The sequence below is a fragment of the Anomaloglossus baeobatrachus genome, chromosome 6 (genome assembly GCF_048569485.1).
Source record: "Anomaloglossus baeobatrachus isolate aAnoBae1 chromosome 6, aAnoBae1.hap1, whole genome shotgun sequence".
NCBI classification, from domain to species: Eukaryota; Metazoa; Chordata; class Amphibia; order Anura; family Aromobatidae; genus Anomaloglossus; species Anomaloglossus baeobatrachus.
In genome coordinates this window covers 527,211,525-527,234,892 of record NC_134358.1, presented here as the reverse complement: position 1 = coordinate 527,234,892, position 23,368 = coordinate 527,211,525, and the positions used below count along the sequence as shown (strand labels likewise).

The following is a 23,368-nucleotide window of genomic DNA, read 5'->3' as shown; positions in this document are numbered from 1 at the left end:
CCTTGCTGGGCTCCCTTTTGCTGGGACCAGTCTATTCGGTGAACACCTGGATGAAATTATTAAGGAAGCTTTTGGCAGGAAGAGTACTTCCATGCCACAAACCCAGGAAACCTGTCCAGGGCAGGAACCAGTCGAGGTTTCGTTCCTTTCGTTCCTCTAACTGGTCGTCCTCTAAGCCCTCGGCCTCGTCCACTAACTCAGCCAAGGTCCGTAAACCAACTGGCGCATGAAGCCGCGTCCTCAGAAGTCCGCAGGAGCTGCTGCCACCAAGGCAGCCTCCTCTTGATTATCTGGCCGCGCCAGCAACGTCCTTGGTCGGTGGCAGGCTTTCCCACTTGGGCGACGTGTGGTTTCAACACGTCTTCGATCAGTGGGTGTGGGTTACCATCTCCCACGGCTACAGAATAGAATTCTATCCAGCCCGCCAAACAGATTTTTTTCTGTCAACTCCCCCCTGCTCCAAGGCCGCCGCCTTCTCACAGGCCGTCGCCTTCTCACAGGCCGTGGCATTCTTGCAGGCCAGTGGAGTAATTGTACCAGTTCCCGACTGGGAACGGTTCTGAGATTTCTACTCAAATCTCTTCCTAGTCCACGAAAAGGACGGTGCCTTCCGACCTGGATCTCAAGCTTCTCAACAAGCATGTTCAGGTGCGGCATTTTTGCATGGAATCTCTGCGATCAGTCAATGACCCAAGGAGATTTCTTAGCATCCATCGACATCAGAGATGTCTATCTGCATGTGCCAATCGCAGTTTCACACCAGCGTTGGCTACGTTTTGTAATCGGAGAGGAACGTTTCCAATTCGTGGCTCTCCCCTTCGGGTTAGCCACGGCCCCTCGTGTATTCACCAAGGTCATGGCAGCAGTGGTTGCGGTTCTGCACCTCCAGGGGTTGGCAGTGATTCCTTACCTGGACGACCTTCTAGTCAAGGCTTCATCCAGTGCAGACTGTCAGCGGAGTGTCTCGCTCACTCTCGCCACGCTTGCAAGTCCACTCTGACCCCGACCCAGGAACTTACGTACCTAGGGATGCAATTCAAGACTCTGCTGGCACTTGTGAAGCTGCCCTTAGTCAAACAGCAGTCCCTTCATCTGGCGGTTCGCTCTCTGCTGAGGCTCCGCCGTCATTCCATCAGGCACCTCATGCAGGTGCTGGGTCAGATGGTGGCGTCAATGGAAGCGGTTCCCTTTGCCAGTTCCATCTGCGTCCCTGCAGCTGGACATTCTCCGCTGTTGGGACAAGCGGACCTCTTTCTTGCACAGGCTGGTGGCTCTGTCGCCACAGACCAGGAGCTCTCTTTAGTGGTGGCTTCGGCCCCTCTCTCTGTCCCAGGGACGCTCCTTTCTGGCCCCGACCTGGGTGATTCTCACCACGGATGCCAGTCTATCCCGCTGGGGAGCAGTGTTTCTCCACCACCGAGCACAGGGCACTTGGACTCCGTCCGAATCAGCCCTCTCGATCAAGGTGCTGGAAATCAGGGCTGTACTCCTAGCTCTCGTAGTTTTTCACCACCTGTTGGCGGGCAGGCACATTAGAGTCCAGTCAGACAACGCGACAGCAGTTGCCTACATCAATCACCAGGGCGGGACTCGCAGCCGCCTAGCCCTGTTGGAAATTCAACGCATCCTTCAATGGACGGAAGACTCCAAGTCCACCATATCCGCAGTCCACATCCCAGGCGTAGAAAACTGGGAGGCAGATTATCTCAGCCGTCAAACCGTGGACAGCGGCGAGTGGGCCCTGCATCCGGCAGTGTTCCGGTCAATCTGCCACAAGTGGGGCACTCCGGAAGTGGATCTAATGGCATCCCGGCACAACAACAAGGTCCCGGTTTACGTGGCTCGCTCCCACGATCCTCAGGCCTTGGCGGCGGACGTGCTGGTTCAGGATTGGTCCCAGTTCCGCCTGGCCTACGTGTTTCCCCCTCTAGCTCTCTTGCCCAGAGTCCTGCGCAAGATCAGAATGGAGGGCCGTCGGGTCGTACTCATCGCCCCAGACTGGCCCAGGCGAGCTTGGTTCCCAGACCTGCTCCGTCTGTCCGTAGAGGTGCCGTGGCATCTCCCGGACCACCCAGACCTTCTCTCACAGGGTCCGTTTTCCGCCAGAATTCTGCGGCTCTCAGATTGACGGCGTGGCTCTTGAGCCCTGGATCCTTACGGCTTCAGGCATTCCTTCCGAGGTCATCTCCACTATGACTCAGGCTCGGAAGTCTTCCTCGGCCAGGATTTACCACAGGACTTGGAGAATTTTCCTGTCCTGGTGTCGCTTTTCCGGCCATGCTCCTTGGCCGTTTTCCTTGCCGACCATCCTGTCCTTTCTACAGTCCGGTCTGCAGCTAGGACTGTCCCTCAATTCCCTCAAGGGACAGGTCTCGGCTCTGTCAGTGTTGTTCCAGCGGCGTATCGCCCGACTGGCCCAGGTGCGCACCTTCATGCAGGGCGCATCTCTCATCATTCCGCCTTACCGGCGGCCTCTGGATCCCTGGGACCTTAGTCTGGTCCTCACGGCCTTACAGAAACCCCCCTTTGAGCCTCTTAGGGTGGTTTCGTTGTTTCGTCTTTCACAGAAAGTGGCCATAACTTCTCTCAGGAGAGTCTCTGATTTGACTGGGCTCTCTTCGGAGTCACCCTTTTTGGTTTTCTTCAGCGCTCTATTGGGAGACCCAGACAATTGGGTGTATAGCTACTGCCTCCGGAGGTCACACAAAGTATTACACTAAAAAGTGTAAGGCCCCTCCCCTTCTGGCTATACACCCCCCGTGGGATCACGGGCTTACTCAGTTTTAGCTTTGTGTGCGAAGGAGGTCATACATCCACGCATAGCTCCACATTGTATAGTCAGCAGTAGCTGCTGACTATCTCGGATGGAAGAAAAGAGGACACATATAGTGTCCCCAGCATGCTCCCTTCTCACCAGATGGTGTTGCAAGGTTGAGGTACCTATTGCTGGTACAGAGGCCGGAGCCCCACATGCTGTTTTCCTTCCACATCCCCTTGGAGGGCCCTGTGGAAGTGGGATCTGTCGGCCTCCAAGCCCTGAGGCCGGGCTCCATCCACAGACCCAGAAGAACCTGATGGATGTGGAGCACGAGTACTATCAGGGACAAGGCCCTGCATCGGTCAGGTACTCGGTGTCTCCGGCAAGCACAGCACGCTCCGGGCTTGCTGGGCGTTATAGTGCGCCGGGGACATTAGTGATGGGCTTATGTTGCTGCAGCCATGGCTGAGCGACGGGTCATGTTTAGGAACTTGCGCCGACCGCTCATACGGCGGCGGCGCTGATGTGACTTGTAGTGCGCCGGGGACTTGGCGCCGACCGCGCTTTTACGGCGGGGGCGCCTGTAACTTTAGTCCCCGGCTTCTGAGGCCTGGCACCGCTTCGTTCCCGCCCCCAGCCCTGCCAGTCAGAGGAGGGGCGGGACGCTGTACAGATCTCAGCGCAGGGAGCTGGAGTCTGCTTTGCATTCTCCAGCCCCCTCTCACTGAACACAGTGAGATGCCGGGTTCCCGCTCTTGGCTGGGGCTCGCCCACGGCCCGCCCCTCTGCACAGGACGTGGAAGAGAAGCCGGCAGCCATTATGGTTTCCACTCTGGGAGAACGGAACCAGGCACAGGTTTTTGAGCGACCTCATACTCGCGCTGGGCGGGCGATAGGCAGTACTGGTCCCACTAATACTGAAGTGGGCTTTTGAACTGTGTGCGGATATGCGATGCAGCACTGTACTGTCGCTATTCTGGGCATACTCTCCTAGATGGCTAGACAAGTGTTCAATGATTAGTCTGCAGTGTTTGTTGGCAGATTTGGCAACAGCAAAGTGCCAAGGCACAAGCTTTCATTGCCACTTCGTTTGCAGGTGCTGCAATTGGGTTTATTGTCATGCTATACATGCACTATATGTCGTTTTTCTTGGCTAATGCACCTAGTTAAACAGACAATAGCAGCAGTAAGGCAAGGCTGCCAAGGCACAGGCTCTCAATGCTGCTTGATTTGCTTGTACTGCAGTGTTTTTCTGTCATGCTTGTCTGCTATACATTTCCTGTATGTCGCTATCCTTGCCTCATGCTCCTAGTTAACTAGACAACAGCAGCAGTAGAGCAGTGGTGCCAAGGCACCAGCTTGCAAGGCTGCTGCATTTGCATGTGCTGGCAGTGTTTACTGTCATGTTTGTATGCGATACATTCACTGTATGTCGCTATCCTTGTCTCATACTCCTAGATATATAGACAATAGCAGCAGAAGGCCTAATGTGCTAAGCCACAAGTTTCAATGCTGCGTGTACTACATGTGCTGAAGTGTTTACTTGTACTTCAGGCTTGTATGCTATACATTCACTGTATGTCGCTATCCTTGTCTCATACTCCTAGATATATAGACAATAGCAGCAGAAGAGCTAATGTGCCAAGCCACAAGTTTTCAATGCTGCGGGTACTACAGGTGCTGAAGTGTTTACTTGTACTTCGTGCTTGAATGCTATACATTCACTGTATGTCGCTATCCTTGTCTCAAGCTCCTGGATAAATAGACAACAGCAGCAGAAGAGCTAATGTGCCAAGCCACAAGTTTTCAATGCTGCGTGTACTACATGAGCTGAAGTGTTTATTTGTACTTCATGCTTGTATGATTATTTACTGTACGGTCGCTATCCTAGGCTATGCACTTAGATAGCTAGACAACAACAGCAGAAAAAGAAAAGGCCAATGAGGACTTATATGTTGCTTGTACTGCATGTAATACGAGTCTAGGACCCCAGTGCGGGCAATTGCTTGACCGGGGTTTTCGGCTATATGTGGTTAAAAGAACCACCTGTGCTTCCTGTCCAGAGACAGGGACGAAATTGCAGTTTCTTTCCGCTGTTATATTGGCTGTGACTATGGCTGACATCTTACAGTCTGGCAGCCCACGCAGACCTTGGGCAATATAGTTGCAATGCCCCTGGCCACCATGATTTGAGGAGCAGCTCAAGGCTCCAGGGTGGTTTTCACGCGTCCCAGGGGGCAGGCTCCGACACGGACGTCAGTTCAAGAGGGCCTAAGCAGGCTCGCTGGGAATAGCCCTCGACTCCATCAGTGAAAGAGTCAGCTTCACAGCAGGGGAGATCTCTTTTCTAATATCGCAAGCAATTGCGTACTCGTCTGGCCCTCTGATCCTAGAGATGCAGTCCAGAAACGCAACGCTTTTCACGATAAGCGTTCTCCGACCGTATTAATGAGACACTCTCCTCCCTGATTGGACAAGCGCTAGCCCAGGTCCAAATGTGGATCTCCCGATCTCCAGGCTTGCAGCTGGATCTATAGTTGTAGTGGTGGATGGGGCTTCACGTCAAAATGCCATTGACAGATAGATAGGTTCTGGCCGCAATCTGTCTATGAAGCTATCGGCAGGTCGGTTGCTCCGGCAGTCGCAGCCGTGAAGGCACTCCAAGCTATTTCAGATAGTGTTGCGCAGAGGGACGCTGTCACCGGTACATCTCGGTCTCAGCAGCGTCTGTAATCTCGCAATCGCCGCATGGCGAACCATGCTGTTAAGGCTGTCCGAGACTCTACGAGCCGGACGGCGGTGGCATCGGCCATCTCCGTATTTTTTACGCAGAGCCTAGTGGTTAACAGATTGGATCAGATGCTTCTTCCAACAAAGTGCTTAACCAGGTTGCCTTTATCTAGTGATAGTCTGTTGGTAAGGGTTGAATGAATTCATTCAACTGTCCAAAACGACTCAAAAGGCCCAGAAGGGCATAGATTCCTAGCAGGCTCAAGTACGCCCGGGGAAGGCAGCCGGAGGAATCGCTACCAAAGCGTTTTTTTCTCATAATTTTCAGCCTTCTCACTCCGCAACCGCGGGGAGCAGACTCCCCCGCTTTAGCGACATTTACCTACCACAGGTCAAAGGCCGGTGAGAGAGAGTCAGTTTGTCTCAAACTACCTCTCCGACCGAGCCGAGGCTCTTCTGCAGGCAGGACGAGTGGTAATCCCTGTTCCTCTTCAGGAACCAGTTACGCCTTTTGCTTCGACCTGGTCGTGGTGCCAAGATAGGACGGCTCCTTCCGTCCCGTTCTGGAATTTAAACTGCTTAACAAGCACGTGACAACCAGGCGGTTCCGGAGGGAATCACTCCGCTCCGTCATTGCCTCACTGTCTCAAAGAGTTTTTCCTAACATCCATAGACATTAGGATGCTTATCTCCACGTGCCGATTGCTCCAAGGCACCGGCGTTGGCTACGGGCATAGTTCGTTTTGTAGCCCTACCCTTCGGCTGGCGACAGCCCCACGGGTTTTTCACCAAGTTCATGGCAGCAGTGGGAGCAGTCCCGCGCTCTTACGGTCACTCTGTGATCCCTTTCTTGGACAATCTACTTGTCAAGGCACTCTCTTTTAGAAGCATGCCAACACAACCTGAACATGGCGCTGGACCCTTCCCAGAGTTTCGGGGAGGTCTTTGACTTCTTCTAAGTTGAACCCAATCGCTGGCATATCTTGGCATAGAGTTTTCACACTCTCTCAGTGATAGTGAATTCCGCTGGACAAACAGCGTTCACTACAGACGAGGGTGCAGTCTCTCCTTCAAGGAGGCGCCTCATCCAGAGGCGAGCCTTTTCACGCAGTTTCATCTGCGTCCGCATCATTAGAAGATTCTTCGCTAAGGGGAAGGAAGTCGATGTTCCTACACAGTAACGTCCCCCTTTCACAGACGGTCAAAGACCGTCTTCAGAGGAGTCCACTCTTCAACTCAGTGGTCTAGAGCTCTGGGCAGTGTATCTTGCACTGCAAGCTTTCCTGCAGTGGCTGGAATGCAATCAGAACCGAATTCAGTCGGACTATCCACAGCGGTGGCGTACACATTCCGGACGTACAACACTAGGAAGCAAGTCTTCCTCAGTCGCGAGGACGTGGACGCAGGGGAATGGGACCTGCTCCCGTTTGGCTTCAAGAAATCGGTAGCCGCGGGATGAGGACGGACGTCGACATCATGGCGTCTCGGCAACTACAAGGTCTCGATTTTCATGGCGGGAGCTCTGGCGACAGGCGCCTTGGCTCAAGATTGGTCGCAGTTCCAGCTTCCGATTGCTGCCGCACTATTCTCGTCGCCCCAGACTGGCCGAGGAGGTTGTGGTACCGAGATCTGTGGCATCTCACCGTCAGTCGACTGTGAGCATTACGTCAGGGTCACAATGAGACGGGCTCGCCAGCCGCGGTTTGCCAAGATATTCCACAACTCGTGGAAGATATTCTTATCTTGGTGTTTTGCTCAGGGAGTGTATCCCTGGCCATCGGCTTTGCCTACTTTGCCTGCCCTCCTGCACTCTGGTCGGGAAAACGGTTGGTCGCTCGGCTCCCTTTAAGGGCAAGTCTCGGCACTATCCGTGTTGTTTCAGAAGCGTCTAGCACGTCTTCCTTAGGTGCGCACGTTGCTACAGGGAGTGTCATATTGTGCCCCCGTACGAGCGGCCGTTAGATCCATGGGATCTGAACGAGGTACTCGTTGCTCTCCAGAAGCCGCCTTTCGAGCCTCTGATGGGAGTTTCCCCTTTCTCGCCTGTCACAGAAAGTGGCTTTTCTAGGGCGATCACGTTTCTTCGGCGAGTGTATGAGCTGGCAGCTCTGTCATATCAGGCTCCCTTCCTGGTGTTTCACCAGGACTAGGTAGTGTTGCGCTCCATTCAGGAGTTTCTCCCTAAGGTAGTATCCGCGTTTCAGCTTAATCAGGATATATCATTACCTTCATTTTGTCCTCATCCGACTCACCGGTTTGAAACGGGTTTACATTTGTTAGATCTGGTCAGAGGACTCAGGATCTACTTTTCCCGCACGGCGCCTATGCGCCGATCTGATGCACTGTTTGTCCTTGTCGCTGGTACGCGCAAGGGATTGCAGGCTTCTAAAGCCAACATGGCTCGATGGCTCAAAGAACCAATTCTTGAAGCCTACCGTTCTGCTGAGCTTCCGGTTCCATCAGGGCTGAAGGCCCATTCAACCAGAGCCGTGGGTGTGTCCTGGGCATTACGCCACCAGGCTACGGCTCAACAGGTGTGCCAGGCAGCTACCTGGTCGAGTCTGCACATTTTCACCAAACATTATCAGGTGCATACCTATGCTTCGGCGGATGCCGGCCTAGGTAGAAGAGTACTGCAGGCGGCAGGGGCCTCCCCGTAGGGGAGCGCTGTCTTGCAGCCCTATCAAGAGGTATTTATTTACCCACCCAGGGACAGCTTTTGAACGTCCCAATTGTCTGGGTCTCCCAATAGAGCGCTGAAGAAGAAGGGAATTTTGTACTTACCGTAAATTCCTTTTCTTCTAGCTCTTATTGGGAGACCCAGCACCCGCCCTGTTGTCCTTCGGGATTCTTGGTTTGTTGCGGGTACACATGTTATTCATGTTGAACGGTTTGCAGTTCTCCGATGTTATTCGGAGTGAATTTGTTTAAACCAGTTATTGGCTTTCCTCCTTCTTGCTTTGGCACTAAAACTGAGTAAGCCCGTGATCCCACGGGGGGTGTATAGCCAGAAGGGGAGGGGCCTTACACTTTTTAGTGTAATACTTTGTGTGACCTCCGGAGGCAGTAGCTATACACCCAATTGTCTGGGTCTCCCAATAAGAGCTAGAAGAAAAGGAATTTACGGTAAGTACAAAATTCCCTTCTTTTCACCAAGACAAGGTGGTTCTCCGTCCGACTCCGGGCTTTCTCCCTAAGGTGGTGTCTCCTTTCCACCTTAACCAGGACATTTCATTGTCTTCCCTTTGTTCGGCCCCTGTGCATCGCTTTGAGAAAGCGTTGCATGCTTTAGATTTGGTGCGGACGCTCCGGATCTATGTGTCACGCACCGCTGTTCTTAGGCGGTGCACCTCTCTCTTTGTGCTGACCACTGGTCAGCGTAAGGGCCTCTCGGCTTCTAAACCGACCCTAGCTCGTTGGATTAGGTCGGCCATATCCGATGCCTACCAATGTTCTCAGGTGCCTCCCCCGCCGGGGATTAAGGCGCACTCGACCAGAGCTGTCGGTGCCTCTTGGGTTTTCAGGCACCAGGCTACGGCTCAGCAGGTCTGTCAGGCTGCCACTTGGTCTAGTTTGCACACCTTTTCGAAGCACTACCAAGTGCATGCTTCGGCAGATGCGAGCTTGGGCAGACGCATCCTTCGGGCGGCTGTCGCCCATTTGTGAAGTTAGGTTTTGCCTACTTCTCAGTTTCTGTTTATTTCCCACCCATGGACTGCTTTGAGACGTCCCATGGTCTGGGTCTCCCATAAGGAACGATGAAGAAAAAGAGAATTTTGTTTACTTACCGTAAATTCTTTTTCTTATAGTTCCGACATGGGAGACCCAGCACCCTCCCTGTTGCCTGTTGGCAGTTTTCTTGTTCCGTGTGTTTTTCACCGGCTGTTGTTGTAGACAGAGGTTCCGGTTATTCCGGGTTTTACTCTATCTCTACTTATGGGTGGATGTCCTCCTTCAGCTTTTGCACTAAACTGGGTGGATTTGTCATCCGGGGGGTGTATATGCTCGGAGGGAGGAGCTACACTTTTAGTGTAGTACTTTGTGTGTCCTCCGGAGGCAGAAGCTATACACCCCATGGTCTGGGTCTCCCATGTCGGAACTATAAGAAAAAGAATTTACGGTAAGTAAACAAAATTCTCTTTTTTATTGAAAAGTGACCTCCGGCGCACTCCATGAAACACTGGAGCCACCGACAGGTTAAAAAGTGTCAGAGACAAGCGTGACATTGGATAAAGATGGCAGCAGGCGAGTATAAGACAGAAAGAAGGTGACTTAGGTTTAAAGCACCACTCCAGCGGTGCAATTAAAAAAAAAAAAAAAAATTGTGGAGTGGGGCTTTATACTAATGTGGAGGCTTCCTGCAAAATGATAGATATTGGGGAGGATCTGGGTGCTACAACCCCAATAAATGAAGCACCAATGAGTAACGCTTTCTTTCTGCCAACCAGAGCGATGGCGTCCACCAAACCACCTACCTCGCCCAGCGCTACTGTAATGAAGCAATCCGCGAGATCAGCAAGCTGCAGCCGTCCCCCGAGAGAGACGCCCTCATCCAGCTGACAGAGACCGTGCTCACGAGGGATAAATGACCGACAACTGGAACTGTACCAGGAGCTGCCACCAAATAGTGCCTCAAGCAACACTCACCGAAACACAGCCGGTTTTGCTTCATGTGCGGGCCACCAAAAAAAAAGACAATTATTCAAGATGTTTATTATGCCTTTCACCTTGACAGTACTGTATTTTTTTTCTTTTTTTTTATGGTTAGATTTTATCAGTGGAAGCCATATGTATGAATGAGGGGGGGAGAGATTTACAGCGGGATAAAATCTATTCTGAAACTTGAAGCAAAGTTTATTTATTTTTAATTTAGCAATGAAAGGATGAAATATCATTGTCGGAATTGATGGAAATGGCATTGACGGGTCACTTTTAGGCATAAGCGAATACCACAAATATCAGACTTCGCGAATATTCGCCGCTATTCAACTATTCACGAATATTCGATGTGCAATGTAAGTCTATGGGAAACCCGAATAACAATTATTTGGGTTTCCCATAGACTTACATTGCGCATCGAATATTCGCATAGTGTTGACCTATTCGTCGGATATTCGCGAAGTCTGATAGTTGTGGTATTCGATCATCCCTAGTCGCTTTGCCTCAAAGTCTAGCTGAATGTGTATCATTAGGGGCTGAGCAAGACAATCCTAAAATATAGGAGAACATCTGAGATCAGCGGTGTCCAAAATATTCCCAATTTATGGTAAAACAAAATAATCCTCCAAAATGTGTAATTAACTGTTGAATCTGAATACAGGAGCCTATGTTGAAAGGTTTTTCCACTAGTATGATACGGACAACCTCTGCCTAGGATGACCATCACTATCAGACCGGTGGGGGTCCAACACCCGTCACCCTATGGTCAGCAGTTACCAGCCAGAGCTGGACCCCCACCGATCTGATAGTTGACCTACCCTTTGTATAGGCTTTCAGTATCCTACTAGTGATATACCATCTCTTTAACCATTACAGGCCTTTCATAGGGTGCAGAAATGTCTACATTATAACATTTATAACAAAAGACTGACCCGCACGTCCAGTAGGTGTGAACAGGTGTCAGTTGACAACACAGTAGTTACATTATCACATCGGTCCCCATGTTTCAGTGTTGTGCCATCACCCAAATCTATTACCGTATAATAAAATGTGATCATTGTAGAAAATACAGAAAACAAGCCTAACTATTCATTCAACTTCGTTTACTTTTGATCTTTAGTCTTATTTTACAATCAGAACCCATTTACATTTATCGGATGTATGATATCAGCTATTTCCTCCCTCACCCCTACTCACTGGCTAGACTTGACGTTTGTAGGCAACAATGCAAAATCTCCAACAGGGTTCCCAACTATAATGGGGTCTTCAATAATATTTATTGGTCTTTTCGTATAGCCCAACGGTATTGTTTTGGGGGAAGCTCCTGCACCAACTCTACCTACACCTCTGTAGCCTCTCTCTGCCCTTAAGACAATTTGGCTGCAGAAGGTGCCTCTCCCCACTGCTCAAACAAAGAATGATGAGCCCCACCACTAATATGATGTTAAAGGGGTTGTTCAGTCTTGCGCTGAGAGTCTGCTGTAACTCTGTGACTGCAAACTTCAAAATCATTACAGCGCACACTGTCAGGATTCTCTAGTGTTGTGGCCAAGACCGGACCGAGCAGTCACCTGACCTCAAGTATGCCATATCAATAATTCTGGACACATTCTGACTAGACTTGCATTAGCTTTGTACAATTCACCTGTATTGAGCAAGGCCAATTACATCTAATTGGCACCAGACCACATAAATGGAAATTACATACTTTTCACATGACCACCAACCACTCTGTAGTGACATTGGAGAATCCTGACAGCATGCATTGGGCACGCTGTAGGGGTTCAAAATACTGCAGTCACATAAAGGGGCAACACAAGACTAGGCAACCCCTTTTAAGTCCTGAAAATAAAGTCCTATTAGGCCAGAGTCACCCTTGCGCGTGTCTCGCATCGCATCACCCGGCACGGACACACACTCTCCTGACAGGAGCAGGTCGGCTGCATGTATTTCTATGTAGCTGAGATGCTCCTGTCCGGAGAGCATCAGGCCATGCCAGGTGATGTGATGCGAGACTCGTGCGAGATACACGCAAGTGTGACTCCGGCCTTATGGATTTCTAGTTGGTGGATTTAGCAATAGATATATGATTAGTGATGAGTGAGCACTACCATGTTCAGGTGCTCCGTGCTCGTTAAGACCAGTTGGATTCTCGGATAGGCACGTCTCAAGCACAGAGTATAATGGAAGTCAATGGGGACTCACGTTTTTCTAGGAAATCTGGAAAAATTGAGTCCCTTATTGACTTCCATGGTACCCAAATCATGCCCATCTGAGCATACAACTGCTCTTAATGAGTACGGAGTCCCTGAGCATGGTAGTGCCCGCTCACTACTGTATATGATGTGTCACATTAGCTATCAGCACACAGCATAAGGAAGAGAGTGCTACATCTCCATGTCATTTCTGCCACTATTCTCATATAACCCTAGATTTATTTATTTTTTTTTTTTACAAAACTTTTGACCAATATAAAAAAAAACAAAAAAAAACAGAAACTGGACACAAAGGAGTTGGTTTAGACTGGAGTCCTTGTTGATGTTTAGGAAGCCTTTGGAAGGGAAAAGTCTCAGGATACAGAGATTGGCGCGGACACAATTCCATTATTCTGACCAGAACTGTGCGTCTTCTATGTACGTGCCTGTGTGCTGCATTAGACTGCTGTTTTGCATGACATCTGTCGTTATTTCAGCTTTCTCCTCCAGTGTAGTGATATGAAAGGGGGGGGGGGTGAAGAGGTTTCTGCAAACCACTGTCATTCCAAAAAACCCTTTAAGGCAAGGTTCGATGTAGACAACCCTCTTAGGCTGCTTTCACACTACGTTTTTTTTTTTTAACATGAGTCATGAACGTTTTTAATGCAAAAAGGGATCCAGTGCAAATGCGTTTTCATTTCAATGCATTTGCAATGGACTCGCGTCAACATGTGTTTGCGTGTGTTATAGTGAGGATCCAGCAACTTGCAGTTTAACTTTTTTCAAAACGCTACTTGTAGCGTTTTTGAGCTGTGTGCAAATACTGTTTTTCCACTGGATCCTGACTATACTGCACGCAAACGTATGTGAACGCTGGCATGCTGATAGACAGGATCCTGCTTGCTCTACTGAGCATACCCAGAAACCAGCCTGGCGTGATCAGTCTCTCCCGATCCCAAGCGGCGGACGCTCGTAACCAAGGTAAATATCGGGTAACTAAGCAAAGCACTTCGCTTAGTTACCCGATGTGTACCTTGGTTACGTTTGCAGAGAGCAGGCAGGCCAGGTCCTTGCAGCTGCAGATGCTCGTAACCAAGGTAAATATCGGGTATCCAAGCAAAGCACTTCGCTTAGTTAACCGATTTTTACCTTGGTTACCAGTGTCTGCAGCTGTCAGAAGCCGGCTCCCAGTCTATCACGTTCATTTCCCCTCACTCCCGATCACATGACTTCAATACCCGCCCATAAACTTCAAGTGACAGAATCCTGCAAATTAACACATGCATGTGTTTTGTGTTTTTTTTTTTTTTGTAAAAACAAGATCCACTTTTCCAGCAAAAAACGTTCATGACGCATGCTAAAAAAAAAAAAACGTAGTGTGAAAGCAGCCTTAAAGGGAACCTGTCATTGGGTTTTTATACCCTCAACTAATGCAATGTCTGTAAAGGCACTGTCATGCTGATTACAGCACTAAATCTTGACCAGAAGAAGCAAGTCACTGAAAGAAGGATGACCTGTCAATCTCAGATCGGAGGAGGAAGCAGCAGGCCATGCCCACAGCACTTCCAGCTCATTTGCATAAAAATTCAACATTAAATTTCTCTTAATTATAAACCCTCAATTTCTAAAATAAAGGTATAGATGTAATCCACATTACAGCACATTTTTTTAAAATAGATGGCATTAGTTTGTCTGTGTAAGGCTTGATATTTACTGATGGTTAGAATGTGGTAAAGACTAGTGATGAGCGAGCACTACCATGCTCTGGTGCTCGGAACGAGTAGTTGGATGCTCGGACGGGCGCGACTTGAGCAACTATAATGGAAGTCAATAGGGAACTCAAGTATTATTCCAGGAAACCACTCAAGTGCGCCATTGACTTCCATTATACTCAGGTACTTGTGTTGCAATTCCGAGCGTCTGGTTACGAGTCCCGAGCATGGTCGTGCTTGCTCATCACTAGTAAAGAACAAATACTGAAGAGGCCACGGAAATATTTAAAAAGGGCCATTGCTTTAAGGGGGTTGTCTGAGATTTATCCCTGAGAACATAGGAAAGAACAAGAAAAAAAGATTCTTGGAGAATCCTTTTAAGTCTTTTTCAGAATCATCGCATGTGGCTTAAATTGTCGTAATGTCAAGAAGACTCCTCACACAAAAAAAAAATAATTAGGCTTAAAAGGGTGATGTAGGCATGTACTATTATTGAGGCTTCCTTCCAAGAGATCATTAAAGGGAATCTGCCAGCAGGTTTTTGCTATGTAAGCTAAAGGCAGCATGCTGCAAGGGTTAACAAAGTTCAGGGAAGCCTGTTTTGTTACAGGCTTTGCTATGTTTAAGCAGCAAGGACACTTAAGACCGGATGCGGTGCACGCCAGTACAGTGTATACAGTACAATGGCAGCGCCGCAACTTCCGAGTCACATGTTCTGGTCACATGACAGCATATGACCGGCGCTTGTCACGCTGCCATTGTACTGTATACACTGTACTGGCGTGCACCGAATCCAGCAGAAAGCCAGATGTGTGAAACTAGCCTAAAAGACTAGAAACTTGTGCAGGGAAGTCCGGCACGACCCCTGCTGTGATTGACACCCCACTATCAATGTACAATCTTTATACAGAGCCTGGTGTGGGCAGCACAACTCTCTCAGCTCTGCTACATGACTAAAGCTAAAAATTCTGATAGTGTCAGATCGGCTGCACCCAGTAATCTAAGTGATACATCGTTGGATTCAGAATATCTTTGCTTACATCATGCTGATCTCAGATGAAGTAGCAAGAACCTGCTGACAGATTCCCTTTAAGGGTACAGTCGAACGAGTGCAGTATGAGAAAATCTCACATTGAACTCGGATCCAGTGTTATTCAATGAGAGCAGATGGTCAGCTTCTTTTCTCATCCAGATTCTAGATGAGCGAAAAGTTGCAGCATGCTGCGATTGTGAGTGAGAGACGTCTCACTCGCACCCATACAAGTCTATCGGTACGAGTAAAAAAAATCCATGACATCCAAGTGCAGTGCGATAATCTCATCAGCTGACAATGGAGGCGATCGAGCTTAATCCCTCCCCCACCTCCGCAGCTGTGATCCGATCGCAGGATCGGGTCACAGTCACATGACCCTCTACTCATACTCGTAGCACAGCAGGAACCGAGGGACATTAGCATATGGCATCCGATGCACTCACCATCGTGTGAAGCCAGTCTAATAGTGATGAGTGAGCACTACCATGCTCGGTACTCGAAACGAGCAGGTTATATGGGCTCCACTTGCATACCAAATGTAACGGAAGTCAATGGGAAACTCAAGCATTTGTCCGGAAAAATGCTCGAATTTCCCATTGACTTCTATTATACTCTGGAGCTAGGTCGCGCCCATTAAGTGTCCGACCTGCTCGTTTTGATTACCGAGCACTGGAGCATGGGAGTGCTCACTTGTCATTAATTTCAGATTGGAGGAAGTCTGACTCTCAGCACTCACACTGATCAGGGTAGTAAACCGCACAGCTCTGTATAATGTGTAGTGGCCGCTGCAAAGATCTGCAGATCCATGACATATTCTCAATTTCAATTGGAGAGGAGAAAAAAGGAGAATGAAAGATTTCCCTGTGTTACTGTCGGTCAGTGATGGACAAATGTACTCCAGGGTATTTCCCTGTGTTACTGTCGGTCAGTGATGGACAAATGTACTCCAGGGTTTACTAAAGAAATACTGTAAAAAACTGCTGTAATAGTATAAATTGTGGAGCTTTACATTACCCTTCCCCCCCATATTGTTTATTGCCGTCAGACAGGACGGATGATAGATCCACCTTAAAGGGGTTTTCCAGTGTAAGGAGAAACATCGCAGTCACTGATTGTAGACTGCTGAATCACTTGTGTGTTGTGCCATAATCAACCTCTATTCCTCGGGTGGATTCTCTCCTCCACTAGAAGGAGGTGACCGCAAGTTTGCAAATCTGATACATGCAGTCACAGGATTTCCCACCCACCCGCATGGGGGATACAGTGGAATTGTGATACGGTGCGCATTGCACACTGACGCGATTCAACAAACAGCGACTACAGTCCTCTTTTTTTTTTTCTTAGGCTGGACAACCCCTTGAAAGGGAATCTGTCACCAGGTTTTTGCTACCTAATCTAAGAAAAGCATAACATAGGGGCAGAGACCCGGTTTCCAGTGACGTGTCACTTACTAGGTGGCTTGCTGTAGTTTTTATAAAATCACTGTGTCCTTAGCAGAAGCTTGCTAGGGGAGACTAGTAAACCCGCTGCCAGGTAGTCAAACATCATGCTTCCATCACCGATTGGCAGCTTTCTGTGTACACTGTGCATAGGCAGAAAGCTGCTAATCTGAGGTGGGGGGCGGAGTGATAGAAAGATCAAAATTCAAACACCTGCAGGAGATAAAACAATGATTTTATCAAAACTGCACCAAGCAGCCCAGTAAGTGACACATTGCTGGAATCAAGGATTTTGCCCTTACATGATGCTGCACTCAGATTACATAGCAAAAACCTGCTGACATTCACATACAGTTAACGTCCTATAAAACTATATATAAATATAATATTCATGACTTTTTTTTTTTTGCCTACAATGTTATAGACTGTGAAGTAAAAGGGCACCAGACGCTGTGTGAGGTAAATCCGGAGATATGACGATAAATCATGATATTCAAGTTATGTCAGGAAGCCCTCTCCTGGTGTCACCCCCCCCTTTCCTTCACACAACTTGTTTAGCAACCCATTCCATGGCCATGTCCTGTGATATGGAAATGAGGTGGTGTGGGAACAATGGACACAGGATGACTCCCTGCCGTCACCCTGTAGTAGGAGCTGCTAGCTAGTTAGCAAGGCTATGGAACTAGCAGACAGAACGACTCCAGTAAAAAATGGTTCATATCTCGCAAGCCATATTTCCGATAAATATGGCAACCATAAAAATGGTGTCTCCGCATGTGGACGATGCCGGCACACCCTTTTTATGGGAGCAGGACATTGGGAAATGCCCCAGGCGTGATATCAGCCAATGGGGAACTGGCAGACAGGTCATGAGTCCCCTCGTTCTGTAGCTAAATTCATAACTGTCACAATGAGAGCATTGGCGTCCGCCTACGACGCTCCCAGGCAAAGTTATGGCCAATATCCCCTTTGCTGGATAATTCTGATCCATGCAGGGGGAGTGGCAGTGCTTCCCTGTGAGGTCACTAAGGTAGGAGGGGACCTGGATCTGCCCAGGTTGATAACCCTACTTCGGCCATTTTCCAGCGTTCTTCTCGCTGGGGGCACGTGTAGGAAACATCTGTGGGAGTTCCTGGAAACCTGGTCTACAGCGCCCCCCTGTGGCCAGACGCAACAAGGTAACTGCTGGAACTGTGTATGCCTGTTTGTAACCCATGCTTTGATTGTAACTGTACTCTGACATATGTATATTCTGTAGATTCCCTATTGTATATATTGTAGTTCTAGTGTGCTTTAGGCTGATTAAATTATATAATTAATCTTGGGCTGTTCTGTTATCTCGATCTTGAATCCCACGTCTGTGTGTTCGGCTAATAGTTACCGTAAATCGGTTGGTGGCAGCGAATTGTGCCAAGGATTATTGTGGGGAGGCCAGTGAGATTCGGGGAGATTTTATATATTCCGCCCGCGGAGGTCGGGGGAATATATACCTTACTCTCACCGGGGACCCTTCAATAATCGGCATAAGTAGTATAGCGGCCTCCTTGCTTATTGTCGGGCAATTCCATAATTGGCCTGACTATAAGAGGGGCGCTAGAGAGCGCGTCACGTGCTCTGTCTGTCGGTCGGGAGGTATAAAGGAGGGGTGACCCCCCACTTGTTACCCCCCGATTGTGACGTACTGGTAGCCAGCGCGGGGGATTTCTGAGTGACCCCCCCGGTGGTTTGTGACATATTGGTGGCATAGCGGTGGGATCGAGATAATAGTGTGTGTGAGTGTGAGACCCATACTCCCAGACACTAAAGACTGCCTGCAGCAGCTGTGGCTGCTGGGGTCTTCAGACTAGCTCAACACTAGAGTGTCAGAGTGCAGATACTGTAAGGTGTGTGGAGGCATCAGGTGTCAGTTCTGTGTCAGTGACCAAAAGTCTGCAAGAATGGCTGATGGCACCAGGAGCAGAGCTATGCAACTGGCCAATGCTAAGGCAGGAGCCGAAGAGAGGGAGGACGGTGCTGTGGACAGCAATGAGGAGGTTGCCCACGAGTCCTCCAGGAGCTCGACGCCAGAAAACCGTTCTGCCGAGGACATTGCGCAACCTGGCACTGCTGGACAAGATGAGGAGGAGCTCACCCAAGGTTCCTCAACGAGCCAGATGCCAGCCCTCCGCTCTGAAAGGGACAGTGAATCACCAGGCTCCGCAGCGTGCCGCAGATCACCACGTGCCATTCCACCGAGCCTGGGAGGCTCGGATAGCCTTCTTCAAATGGCTATGGCCCTTCTCCAGGCTGGAGACCAGAAGGGCTACAAGGAACTCCTGGCAGAGCGCAGGGCAGAGCGGCACGCAGAGCGTGAGGCTGCGGAGCGAGAGCGGCAGGCAGCGCGTGAAGAGCGAGAGCGACAGGCAGACCGTGACTACCAGCTGCAGCTAGCTCAGCTCCGGCCCTCATCAGCCACATGTGACCTTCAAAACACCAAACTTCCAAAGGTCCGTGTTGAGGACTTCCCAGTGCTGGAGAAGGATGGAGACTTGGACTCTTTCTTGACTGCTTTTGAACGGACTTGCTTGCAGCACCATCTGGACAAGGACCAGTGGGCCAAATACCTGACCCCCCGTTTAAGGGGTAAGGCCCTGGATGTCCTTGGGGACTTGCCTGCTGAGGCAGATCAGGGCTACGACACCATCAAGCGGGCCCTGATCCAACAGTACAACCTCACCCCGGAGTCCTACCGCAAGAAGTTCCGGAGCCTACAGAAGGGACCAAAGGACTCCTGGGCTGACCACCGGCGGGCACTTGCCCGAGCTGCCGACCACTGGACCCAAGGCCTGCAGCTTTCCACCGGACCGGAGATCCTGGACTTGTTCATCACGGAGCAACTCTTGTGGAACTGCCCTGAGGATCTCCGCCAGTTCATCCGAGACCAGAAGCCAAAGGGGTCCACGGCTACAGCTGCCCTTGCCGATGACTACACCAACAACCGGGCCCCTGAGGCCAGGAGAGCGGCCACCAGCAGCACCTGGAGAGGGGGTAAGATGAATTCTGCGACTGCCCCACCTGCCCCTAGACTGCAGGGGGTGTCCCCCTCAACTCCCCTCTCCAGGCCCGTGGCAGAGCCAAGACGGTGCCACCAGTGCAACCTACCTGGACACTTCAAGGCCATGTGCCCTCAGCGTCCCAAGGCCCCGGCTCCGTCCCCGTCCCAAGGGCCGCCCAAGGTGTATTGTGTGGGTGGGGGTGGTGGTAGGTCCCTGGACAGCTTCCAACCTGTCACCGTCGGCCGGTCTGTGACCATAGGACTGCGAGACAGCGCCTCGGAGGTGACTCTGGTGCGGCCTGAGATGGTGTCCCCCCAAGACTTGATCCCTGGAAAAACCCTCGCTGTCTCCGGGATTGGAGGCACTGACCCGGCGCTGCCTGTTGCTGACATTTATGTGGACTGGGGCGCAGGGCGGGGGGTGAGGGAGGTGGGGGTAACTGATCGGATCCCTGCAAACGTGCTACTTGGGACAGATTTGGGGCAGATAACCTCCCAGTTCGGGCCCCAACCAAGGGCTGAACCTTCAGCCAGTACTGACATGCCTCCGGACAATGTTAATGTGTTATCTATGAATGATGTAAGGGAGGAGGGAGTGAACTCTGATATTTCTGCTTGCATAGACACCATAGACACACACACAGCTGCAGCTGTGACAGGGGAGGGGGTCAGAGAAAGGTGTGACAATGCCTCTACAAGTAACCAGCCTGTGAGCTGGGATCTGTTGCCCTCTGCAGGGATAAGCAGAGAGCAGGGTGCTGCAGGGGGAGGACCAGTGTGTGGGGTGGGGGCTACCACAGCAAATGTGGGGTCCCCAGAGATTTCACAGCGGGGTTCTGTTGCTGCAGGAGGGGAACAGGCAGGTGAGATTGGGGCCGGTCCAGGAGCGGAAGTGCTCCCAGGTAAGATCTCGGTGCATGGTTCCCCCACAACCGGGGTGTCAGGAAGCCAGGTAGGTCTGCCTGAACCGGCGACTTGGTCAGGAACGGAGGAGGAGCAGGCACGACCCACGGTCGCAGCTGCTGTGGCCGCTGTCACCCGCAGTGGGAGTGCTGGAAGCCAAGGGGCCTCCCGGAGGTCCGATAGCTCTTCCCCTTCTGACCAAGTGGCAGCCGAGTCAGGTGGAGGCCAGGACACAGGTCCCGGGGTACTGACTGAAGATGTGACAGTCTCGTCGATTCTGGCCACATCTAGTCAGGGGTTTCAGGCAGCGTTAGAAGCTGACGACAGCCTGAAAGCTCTTAAGGAGCAGGCGGCACAGCCTCCCTCGGACTCGGACCCGGAGCGAGTGGTCTGGGACCAAGGACGGCTGTACCGGGCCACGGTCCAGCAGGGTTCACCGGAGGCGTGGCCCAGGGACCGACAGTTGGTGGTACCCTATCCGTTCCGGACGGAGTTGTTGCGGATCGCACATGAGATTCCGATGGCCGGACACCTAGGGATCGCTAAGACCAAGGCCAGGTTAAACCAGCATTTCTACTGGCCAAAAATGGGGGCCGATGTGGCTGCCTACTGCCGTTCGTGTGAAACCTGTCAGAGAGTGGGGAAGGCGGGGCCACGCCCCAAAGCCCCACTGGTATCTCTGCCAATCATCGATGAGCCTTTCAGGAGGGTGGCTGTGGATCTGGTCGGCCCGCTGGCCATCCCCAGCAGCTCCGGGAAACGCTTCATACTGACGGTAGTGGACTATGCCACCCGGTACCCAGAGGCAGTGGCCTTGTCGTCCATGCGGGCTGACAAGGTGGCCACCGCATTGCTGGAGATTTTCTCCCGAGTGGGTTTTCCCCAGGAAATGCTCACTGACCGGGGGACCCAATTCATGTCCCAGCTGATGGAGGCCCTCTGTAAGCAAGTCCAGGTGCGACATCTGGTGGCCAGCCCGTACCATCCACAGACTAATGGCCTGTGCGAGCGGTTCAATGGCACCTTAAAGCAGATGCTTAAGATGTTGGTCGACTCCCATGGGCGTGACTGGGAGCGGTATCTCCCACACCTGTTATTTGCTTACCGGGAGGTTCCACAGGCCTCAACAGGATTCTCACCGTTTGAGCTCCTGTACGGGCGACGTGTGCGGGGCCCCCTGGCTCTGGTGAAAGAGGCTTGGGAAGGGGATTTGGCCACCCCTGGAGTGTCGGTTATCGAGTATGTCATGCGCTTCCGGGACAAAATGCAGGCCTTGACGCAACTGGTACACGACAATATGGCTCAAGCCCAGGCCGATCAGAAGCGTTGGTACGACCAGAACGCTTGTGAGAGGACCTACCAAGTGGGTCAAAAGGTGTGGGTACTGGTCCCCGTACCACAGGACAAGCTTCAGGCAGCCTGGGAAGGCCCATACCTCGTGTACCAGCAGCTCAACCCTGTAACGTACCTGGTCACCCTGGACCCTGCCCGTGGAAGGCGGAAGCCCTTCCATGTGAACATGATGAAGGCACATCATGAGCGGGAGGCATGTGCGCTCCCCGTGTGCAACCTGCCCGAGGAGGGAGAAGCGGAAACCCTCTTGGATATGCTAGCCCAGGTTAGGGCAGGCGGATCCATTGAGGATGTGGAGGTTGGCCACCAGCTCTTGGAGGACCAACGGTCCCAGCTGTGGGCCACCCTACACCCCTTCCGGGGGTTGTTTACCAACCAGCCCGGAAGGACTGACTTGGCTGTCCATCACGTGGACACTGGGGATCATCCCCCGATCCGGCGTTCAGCATATTGGGTCTCCCTGGAGGTGCAGCAACACATGCGCCAGGAGATTGACGAGATGCTGAAGCTGGGGGTGATCCAGGCATCCAACAGCGCTTGGGCCTCGCCTGTAGTCCTCGTCCCTAAGAAGGACCGAACCACTCGGTTCTGCGTGGACTACAGGGGGCTCAATGCGGTCACGGTCGCCGATGCGTACCCAATGCCACGCATCGATGACCTGCTCGATCAGTTGGCCGGGGCTCAGTACCTGACCATCATGGATCTGAGCCGGGGATATTGGCAGATCCCCCTGACTCGCCAGGCCAGGGAACGCTCTGCCTTTATTACCCCATTTGGACTGTACGAGTCCACGGTGATGCCATTCGGGATGAGGAATGCCCCTGCCACTTTCCAGCGGATGGTCAACACCCTGCTCAAGGGACTTGACGGGTACGCGGCCGCGTACCTGGATGACATTGCCGTCTTCAGTCCCACCTGGGAAGATCACCTAGAGCATCTAGCACAGGTGCTCAGGCGGGTCCACCGGGCAGGTTTGACCATCAAGCCGGGAAAGTGTCAGCTGGCCATGAGCGAGGTCCAGTACCTCGGTCACCGGGTAGGTGGGAGAACACTGAAGCCCGAGCCTGAGAAAGTGGAAGCCATCGCATCCTGGCCCACCCCCAGGACCAAGAAGCAGGTGATGTCCTTCTTGGGGACCGCTGGGTACTATAGGAGGTTTGTTCCATGCTATAGTAGCCTGGCAAAGCCCTTGACGGACCTCACCAAGAAGAAGCTGCCCTCTGCAGTCGATTGGACAATGGACTGCGAGACAGCCTTCCGGGCCCTAAAGGACGCCCTGTCCAGCCCGCCCGTGCTACAGGCAGCCGACTTCACGCGGCCGTTTGTAGTACAGACCGACGCCAGTGACTTCGGCCTCGGTGCGGTGCTCAGCCAGGTGGACTCTGCGAGCCAAGAGCACCCAGTCTTGTACCTGAGCAGGAAGCTGTTACCAAGGGAAGTTGCCTATTCCACGATGGAGAAGGAGTGCCTGGCCATAGTGTGGGCCCTGCAGCGTCTGCAACCCTATCTATACGGGCGCCACTTCATCGTGGAGACGGACCACAATCCCCTC

The 23,368-nt window shown here is 51.4% G+C and overlaps 1 protein-coding gene across 1 annotated transcript in view; it reads left to right on the top strand.

Moving 5' to 3' along the window:
• PDSS1 (decaprenyl diphosphate synthase subunit 1) overlaps positions 1-13,622 on the top strand; it is a 64,084-nt gene extending 50,462 nt beyond the window's left edge. The window contains exon 11 of the mRNA XM_075315536.1: positions 9,937-13,622. Within this exon, the coding sequence (XP_075171651.1) occupies positions 9,937-10,077 (141 nt within the window). The 3' untranslated portion in view covers positions 10,078-13,622. The remainder of the gene's footprint in view (positions 1-9,936) is intronic.
• Positions 13,623-23,368: the final 9,746 nt, after the last annotated feature.